Genomic DNA, 8,939 nt, shown 5'->3' on the forward strand with positions numbered 1-8,939 from the left:
ATGGCTGTGCAACAGGCCACCTAAATGACCATACGCAGCCAGGGGATTTTCCACTGAGAAATAGGTTCCAACCCCATCTTCCTTGTTGGTTGACCTTGTGGTTTTCCCACTTGGTTAGAAATCATTCTCTGTGCCATAGGGCCCAATGGTAAGTGTCGGCTGACACAGGGCTTGGGGAGGGGCACGGTCAGGAGTGCCCGCAACCAGAGGGCAGCCCCCAGCTCCACCCAGGCTGGTTGTCGCCATACAGAAAATATTTGCATTCAGTCTCTCTATGATACATGCCATTGTTCCCATCTGACAAAAGCCAAGTTTCAAGTGAACTTGCTCCAGGAGACACACCCAGAGAGCTGGCAGGACTGGAATTTGAACCAGGTCTGACTCCAAAGTTGTGCCTCGAAGCCCTCTGCTTTTACTGCTCCTCAGAATCCAACCTTAGGCCTGGGGGATAAGGCCACTGAGTAGGGAGGTGAACAGGAGAAGGTAGGCACCCAGAAATATCCCCAGAGTTAAACCTAGTTAACATTTCTTATTTCTCCTTTCAGCATGTCTGTCCCTGTCTCATGCTTTATTTTGACCCTTATCCTTAAAGGAAAGGTTTAGAGTGAGTTGTTCAATTCGACTTGCTGCCACAAATGCATCTGGTGGCTTTCCACAATGGTGCAGTTATGCTCACTTGGGAAGAAACAGGAAACACAAATGAGTCAAATTATGCTTGTCTTGCAATACTAAATGGTATCTAGCATTTAACCACTGAAGTATGGAGAGCAAAGGAGTCTGCATACTTCTGTTCTAAACCAAGGCATGACAGATAATTCCCACTGAATCACTGTATCGGTGGGCAAGCTTGGAAATTTTCTCTTTTAAATCCACAATTAAGCTAGAGAAGGTATGGGATAGCAAAGAGAACTGTTTTCCCTTCTAAAATGTCAGTTGCTAAGAAGTGAAGATAAAATTTTTTTGATGAAATGCTTAGAAATGTTTGGCTTCCGTGCTGACCTAGAGAACGGGATGGTAATTTTCTCTCTCGTTCACTCTGGCACACAGTGGTGTTCTTTGGACTGGAAACACACGGAACCCTGCTGCCCTCCCGTGCATTTCTTCCCACTCCCCTGCCGGGCCCAGCTGGGACACCACTTTCTGTAATGAGGGACAGGAAAACAGGAGAGCTCGTGCACAACAGGCAGACAGCTGGCCATGTCTTGTGCAGAGCCCAGCTACTTGGCTAAGAGGCCTATACTACCAACAGAAACCTGTGTCCCAAAGCAGAAGAAGGGAAGAGGGGATTTAGGGTCAAAAGGAATGTGTTGAAGTTGTAAAAAGTCGTAAGTTGCACACATTGCTCATAGGAATCTTAGTATAAAAATAGCCACCAGGCCACACCCATGTGCTGTTGCTCGGTCTGCACCCCCAAGCCTAAGGGAAGCTGGTAGTAACGCAGCAGCGCATGGTCGGGGGACAGCAGCTGTGTGCTGCAGGAAAGTCAGAGCCAGGTCTCAGCTCTTTCTACTCAGTACCAGCGACTTCCTTCTACTCTCCTGCAGGGACTGGTCATGTCTCAGCCTCCTGATCTGCCCTCTTGTAACTTCCCCATTTCTGTTTATGGCATCACTGCCCTTTCAGTCATCCTTTTCATTTGCCACTGATAGATTACGCAGGACTCTGTCAACTAATTAGCTTCAAATGTCTCCTCAGTTTCTCTGAGATGGGCACCATTAGGCCATTCTGACCCCCTACTACCTCCTAGTCTAAGAGTATGAAGTCCAATCTCATTATGGTTTGTATTTGCATTTTCCTAATTACTACTGCGGTCGAGCATCTTTTCATATATATACTGGCCATATGGATTTCTTTCTGTAATATTCCTTCTGTAAATTGCCCATTTATCTCCTTTGTTTTACTTTTGGGGTTTTTGTCTTTGCAGGTGTTTTAAATATTTTGGATATCAGTCTTTTCTTTCACTTCTTTCTCTACCTCCCCACTCCTGCTTTTCCATTCATCTTTGGTCCTGTGGGAAGCTAGGGAAGATATGAAGTAGGAATTTGGGGGATGAAGGCAATGCCTCTTACACGTAAAGAAGTAAATACTTATTTTCTTAGTACTGGGAATGGCATTAATGGTGGAGCAGTGCAGAAGAAAGCATGAACTTTGGAGTCAGATGTCTGTTCTTTTCCCTACTCTGCCACTTACTGTGTGACTGGTCTTGTTACGTAGCATCTCTGGCCCTTAGCTTGGTGTATAGAACCTCCCTCTGTGTGTGGTGGTGTGTGGTCAAGGTGAGCACATATGATGTTCCTGGCACATACTGATTAGATCTCTAGGACATCACAGAATGTTCTTCCAAAAGAAGACTGTTCTTTCTTTTGTTCCACAGGGTTCCCTACTCCCTCACAGTATTGGCTCTTGAAAATCCCTTGCTCTGAATTCTTTAAAGTTCATTTACCCAACAAACATTTACCAAGCACATTTTCAATGCCCAACACTATACTGTGGTCTTAAGATCCACAGATAGGCAGGGTCCATGGGAAATGTCATATCTAATAGGAGTGTTAAACATTATTTGTGGTGTTTGTCCGATTCAGACCATCACATGGGCTTTGTCAAACCCGGTTTCTTATCGTCTCTGAATGCATATGGGTCACACCTGGTGTTGCCAGGTCTTCTGTTTCTGTCTCTACCGACATTTTCAACTTTGTGCCACTCTTTCAAAAATTTTTAGCCTATCTTTTTTCATTTTAAAGTGGTTTGTCAAACAGAATTCTATGCCACTATCATGCATTTATTTGCCTGATCTAAATTGAACCCATGTGTAGCTTTTTATTCAAGATAGAAGAGGTTAAGCTCAAGCATTATATAGACCACAGCAAATATGCCCTTAATATACTCCATTCTATGTAATAACAGGAGCTTTTCTCTTATTTCAAGATACAAAACAACTTACAAAAGCTACTTGAGAATGGTGACTGACCAGCCAGAAGCTTGGACCAATGCAAAACCTCGCACTTCCCTTGAAGTAGGTGCTCCCCAGGCATTCTGGTGGAGTGCTCCCTGCTGGCCAGAGGAGCAAGCAGATGAGCAGCCCCAGCCATGCTTGCCCTTGGAGGTCTCCAGCTCAGGAAATGGGGGAAGGGGAATAATTTTGGTTCCTGTGCAATGAAATTTGACCTTGACTCTCTGAGGAAGTTTTCAGGGCTGCTGCCTGAAAAAAACAGACCCATCTCTGGAGGTCTCAGGAAGGGCCTGGCAGACTTGGACGATTGTGGTTCAGTGGGTTATCGTGACTGTGTCAGCGGTACTGACATACTCCTCCACTCCATGCCTTTTCAGTCCTACCCACCTGCCTTTTCTCTCCTGTACACCCCTCTTAACCAACCTTCAAACTAAGGGATATATCGTGTGCCAACAAACTCGATAGGATCCTTTAAAGAATTTGCCATGACTCTCCCAAAAGATAAAGAAACAAAAAAGTCCTAATGGACAGACTTGCTTCAAACAAATAACATTTTAGTTTTTGGTTTTCTCCCTTCTGCTGTTATGTTCTGGTTTAAGTCACCTGTATATCTTAACTTCTCAGTTGAGTATTGGCAAGAGTATTGGACAAAGTGGATTAAACTATCTCATTTTATGTTTTGTTCCTCTAATAACTAATAGGACTGATTCTCACCCACCCCAGGTCAAGAATTTGTGAGACATGAGACTGAAGTACTAAATTAACTTACGTTGAAACCAAAACTAATCTTTAAACCCAAAAGTATGATAGTGATTTGATGCAGGATGAAAAACTGCATTTTTAAGATTGTAGGTGGACTATGTGTGTTTTGAAATAGGATGTCTGTAATTAATGCTGAAACCCATCTCAGCACGATGATAGCATGCTTTTCTCTTGCTGACTAAAATATTTAACTAGTGGTTTTGCTAACTTCTATTTACCATATGGGTTGGCTGGTTTTTATTCATAATTATTTAGGTACCCTAATATCTGTAATATAAAAGATATTCTGTTTATCTATGATGCATTTTATAATCATTTCTATGAAATGTATTTTGTTTAATCAGATAAGCTAATAAGTGAATTGGTTACATCATTTGTATTTGTTGGCCTACTGGACAAGAATTGTGCCTGGTGCACCCCTAGCTTTTAATAAATATTCATTGGGTAAAATGCTCTGCCAACGCTGTATTTTGTCAGTTTGTAAATTGTTTTAACAGAGACAATATGCTTTTTAATTGCTTCTCACCTCCTCTCTTCTACTTCCAACTCACCCATACTTCTTTCCTCCCAAGTATTCACTTCCGAAAAACTGATTCAAGTTCTTGGGTTGCAATGATATAGGGGAAAGAAAAATTAACTGTGAAATCAGAAAACCAATGCTTGATTCCTGGGTCCTCATTTTATGAGTTATGTGACCGTAAGCATAATATTTGGTCATTTTCCCCCATTTTATTGATGAGGATAAAAGTACCAGGGGAAAGTGTCATTGTGAGAATTAAATGTTACAAAGTTTCTAAAGCACATCTGCCATGTGTGAGGCAAATTGTATACTCTCCTCTTAATAGGAACCATATTCATTATTTCTTAAAATGTTTGCATGTCTGACAGTCCGGTTTTATAAAAGTTCTATGTCAATGCTCTATAGTTAAAACCCATTAGAGATTCAAGAGTGGGTCAGCTACCTCTGGAGAGAAATTCTACAACTGTGTGAAGAGCCTTTAAATGGTTCAAATTTCACTGAATTAGTAACCTTCTATCCAGGAATTTACACCAGAGCAATAAGCAGAGATCTAGTCAAGGATTTATATACAAGAATATTCTTTGAAGCCTTAACAGCAAAATATTAGAGACTATTCAATAGCAGAGCACTTAAATTATGACACTATTTAGAATGGTATTGTCAAAAAATGGCATAGAAAATAGCATTAAAAAGGTAAGCATATAGAGAGGATGTGGAAAAGGGAACCCTCCTACACTGTTGATGGGAATGTAAGTTGGTATAGCCACTATGCAAAACAGTATGAAGGTTCCTCAGAAAACTAAAAATAGAATTGAGACGATCCAGCAATCCCGCTCCTGGGCATATATCCAGACAAAACTATAATCCAAAAAGATACATGCACCCCAATGTTCATAGCAGCACTATTCACAATAGCCAAGACATGGAAACAACCTAAATGTCCATCGACAGATGAATGGATAGAGAAGACGTGGTAAATATATACAATGGAATACTACTCAGCCTTAAAAAAAAAAGAATGAAATAATGCCATTTGCAGCAACATGGATACAACTAGAGATTGAAGTCATAAAGAGAAAGACAAATACCATATGATATCACTTACATGTAGAATCTAAATTATGACACAAATGAACCTATCTATGAAACAGAAACAGACTCAGGCATAGAGAACAGACTTGTGGTTGCCACGGGGGAGGGTGTTGGGGGAGGGATGGAGTGGGAGGTTAGGGTTAGTAGATATAAGCTATTATATATGGAGTGGATGGATAACAAGGCCCTACTGTATAGCACAGAGAACTATATTCAGTATCCTATGATAAGCCATAATGGGAAAGAACATAAAAGAATTATATATGTATAACAATCTCTTTGCTGTACAGCAGAAATTAACACAACATTGTAAATCAACTATACTCCAATTACAAAGAAAACTGTTAACTTGGTGTTGTAACTGAACAGGGCCCTATGGAGCCTTCCCATAAAAGAACCCCCACGTCCTCTGCCTGCCTCCTGTCTGTAGAAAAACCTAAGCCTCCTAGGCCTTCCCCGAGTTCCAAAGAGTAACTTTAATCAGAAGGGTGAGAAAATGCAGAAATAAGGGAAAACAGTCAAGCAAGACAATAATAGTTCAGCCATTAAAGTCAAGGACTTTTAGTTCCTCCTCAAGGGCTAGAGATAATATTCTGAGCCATGTCCTTTGAGCTGTTTTGCAGATCCTGAAACCCCCACCAGGTGGAAGAAGTTAACTGTGTGCTGCCCACGAGCACTGAGACCCCAGACCTGTTGGAACAGAAGGTTGACGATGTTGACTCCCAATTAACCTCACCACCAGCCAATCAGAAGAATGTCCAGGAGCTGATCACACACCCCATGACCCCCTCCCTCACCCTGTCTTTAAAAACCTTTCCCTGAAAGCCTTCAAGGAGTTTGGGCCTTTTAAGCACTGGCTGCCTGGACTCCCTGCGTGGCCTGCAATAAACACTGCACTTTCCTTCACCACGATCCAGTGTGGTGTGTCAGTAGATTGGCTTTACTGCACGTGGGCAAGCCGACCCAAGTTTGGTTCGGTAACAGTGACAGTAAAGGGAATCAGAACACAAAGATAGCAGGGAAGTAGCAAACTCAGGTTTGGAGGGAACAAGAGCCAGGTGGCTGAAACTACCCAAGCTTAAAAGCTGGGGAGGGTCTGGGTGGAGCTGAAACTCTGCCCTCTGCAGAAGGGGCACGTCAGGTGGCGCTAATGTCTCAGAGGGGGAGTAATGAGCCTGGTTATGCAAATGCTGGGTCAACTGCAAACTGGATCCAGCTGCTGCTCCAGAAAGAAACTGCCAGTGCCAAGCCGAAGAAGTGAGGATAAGGCGACACTCACTGTAACAGGAGGAAGTTTAGCAGCTCTGAGGGAGTAAACAGAAAGGAGCAATCCCTTCTTCCCGTTCAGCGCAGTCTCTCTCTAGGGCCCTTTGTTAGCGGAATCTAACAGGGAACAGCTGGCAAAACATCAATACGGTTTGAAGTGTTGCAACCTTAGCATCACAAGGGAGGGCTTCAAGCTAAGAGGGAATCCCTTAATACTGGCTACTAGCCACCCCGTGGGCTACGCAGCATCCATACACACCGTTTCTTGTCCTTTTTTTTTTTTTTTTTTTTTTGCGGTACGCGGGCCTCTTACTGTTGTGGCCTCTCCCGTTGCGGAGCACCGGCTCCGGACGCGCAGGCTCAGTGGCCATGGCTCACGGGCCCAGCCGCTCCGCGGCATGAGGGATCTTCCCAGACCGGGGCACGAACCCGCGTCCCCTGCATCGGCAGGCAGACTCTCAACCACTGCGCCAGGGAAGCCCCATACACACCTTTTCTATACATATTTGAACTCTCACGCAACAAGAAACACAACTCTGTTTCTAACGAGACACCACTCTACTTCATACAAAGGAAGACAGTCTCATCCTTACCTGAAAATGATGAGATGCAAAGTCCCAACATTGGCTGTATCCATCTCTGCGATTCAGCAACTTCCACAAGCTGCTTGGAGACCCGGCCTACAACCTCCACCCAACCTCTTCCGCTTCCTCCACGAGTTCCCTGCTTCCCCCGGGTCGCGCCCCTCCCCGAGCACAGGTGTTTGGCGGTTCAAAGCTTCCAAGAAGCCTCGAAAGGGAGCTGAGGATTTGGTTCGCTTCACGGTGCACATCTCCGCGCTCGACAGCCCCCAACTCAAGGAGTTCTTCGGGGGTGGGGAGGTGACACGGTCCTCCGAAGTGTCCAGGGACCTGCACATCCTGCCAGCCTCTCTGATCCCCATACCGCCCCCTCGATGAGCCCCGGCCCTGGGGCCCTGATGCGTCCTGGTTGCACCAGCGGCTCCCCGGCAGAAAGGAGGGGCGTGGAGAGGAGGGGCCTCGACGTGTTGGAGGTGCCAACGGACCATCCCCCACGCCACGCCCTCACCATCCAGACCTGCCATCTTTAACTGTGGGAGTACCAAGGAGGCGTCCCGTGCCCCTGCCGAGCCCCGCACACCAAGGCTGAACTTGCCCTCTTGGACCCCTTTTCCAAGGAAGAAGGCTCAGGCCTCAGTCCTACCTGCCCAAGTGAGTTGGCATTGATGCAGAGTCCCACAGGCTGGACCAGGGACCTTGGGAAACAGGAAGGCAGGGAGAGGAAAAGGAAGGAGGGCCCACCACCACCTTTCTGAGCCAAGCTACAGAGCTCATCACCCAGGGCTGCGGGAGGAGAAGGCAAGCACCTACCCTGCAGCTCTGCAGGATTACCGGGATGGGGTGCACATCCTGCTTCATGGAGATCCCAGTGACCCATCCCCTGCCCTCAGGGAGGGTGTGAGGAAGGCAGCCAACTAGCTGAAGTGTCAGAGGCAATCCTGCACCTGTACCTGTCCTAACTCCTGCCTAACTCCTAACTCCTGCCTGAAGAAGGAGTGGCCCCTTCCCCAGGACTCCAGCACTGGCAGCTGCCTCCTCCTTCTCTCCCTGGTGCCTGGCCCTGTCTCCTGATCTTATAATCTAGGGGCCATTTCTAGATGTAATCGGACCAAGAATGGGGAAAATAATGAATTCAAAGTTCCCCAAAGAGTTTTAATTAAAAATAAAATAATAATTAAAATAAATTAATAAAATTATTTTATTTAATAAAATTATTTTAATTATAAAATTATTAATAAAATTATTCCTCAAATTTGGTCACAGTGCCATCTGAATATTCTATCCTCTAGTGACTAAACTGTAAAGTTAGCCTCCAACAAAACTTGAGTAGAATATTAAAGGGAAGGAGGGACTTCCCTGGTGGCACAGTGGTTAAGAATCCGCCTGCCAATGCAGGGGACACGGGTTCGAGCCCTGGTCCGGGAAGGTCCCACATTCCGCAGAGCAACTAAGCCCGTGTGCCACAACTACTGAGCCTGTGATTTAGAGTCCACGAGCCATAACTAATGAGCACACGTGCCACAACTACTAAAGCCTGTGCACCTAGAGACTGTGCTCCTCAACAAGAGAAGCCACCGCAGTGAGAAGCCTGCGCACCTCAATGAAGAGTAACCCCCACTCGCCACAACTAGAGAAAGCCCGCGGGCAGCAATGAAGAACCAACGCAGCCATAAATAAATAAATACATTTTAAAAAAATAATTAAAAAGGGAAGGAAAATTGTTACTATAAACAAATTTATAATACATATCATACAAATGCATACACAC

General features: G+C 44.9%; 1 protein-coding gene and 1 pseudogene across 2 annotated transcripts in view; both read left to right on the top strand.

The window, feature by feature from the left end:
- Positions 1–3,445, top strand: part of GRAMD2B (GRAM domain containing 2B) — a 104,189-nt gene extending 100,744 nt beyond the window's left edge. For both annotated transcript variants that reach the window (XM_065875250.1, XM_065875251.1), the window contains exon 14: positions 2,926–3,445. In XM_065875250.1, coding sequence (XP_065731322.1) covers positions 2,926–2,967 — 42 coding nt within the window. In that variant the 3' untranslated portion in view covers positions 2,968–3,445. The remainder of the gene's footprint in view (positions 1–2,925) is intronic.
- On the top strand, positions 3,154–8,130 carry LOC136120234 (sorting nexin-15 pseudogene; annotated as a pseudogene).
- The last annotated feature ends 809 nt before the right edge of the window (positions 8,131–8,939 follow it).

Source organism: Phocoena phocoena, chromosome 3, assembly GCF_963924675.1.
Source record: "Phocoena phocoena chromosome 3, mPhoPho1.1, whole genome shotgun sequence".
Classification (NCBI taxonomy): domain Eukaryota; kingdom Metazoa; phylum Chordata; class Mammalia; order Artiodactyla; family Phocoenidae; genus Phocoena; species Phocoena phocoena.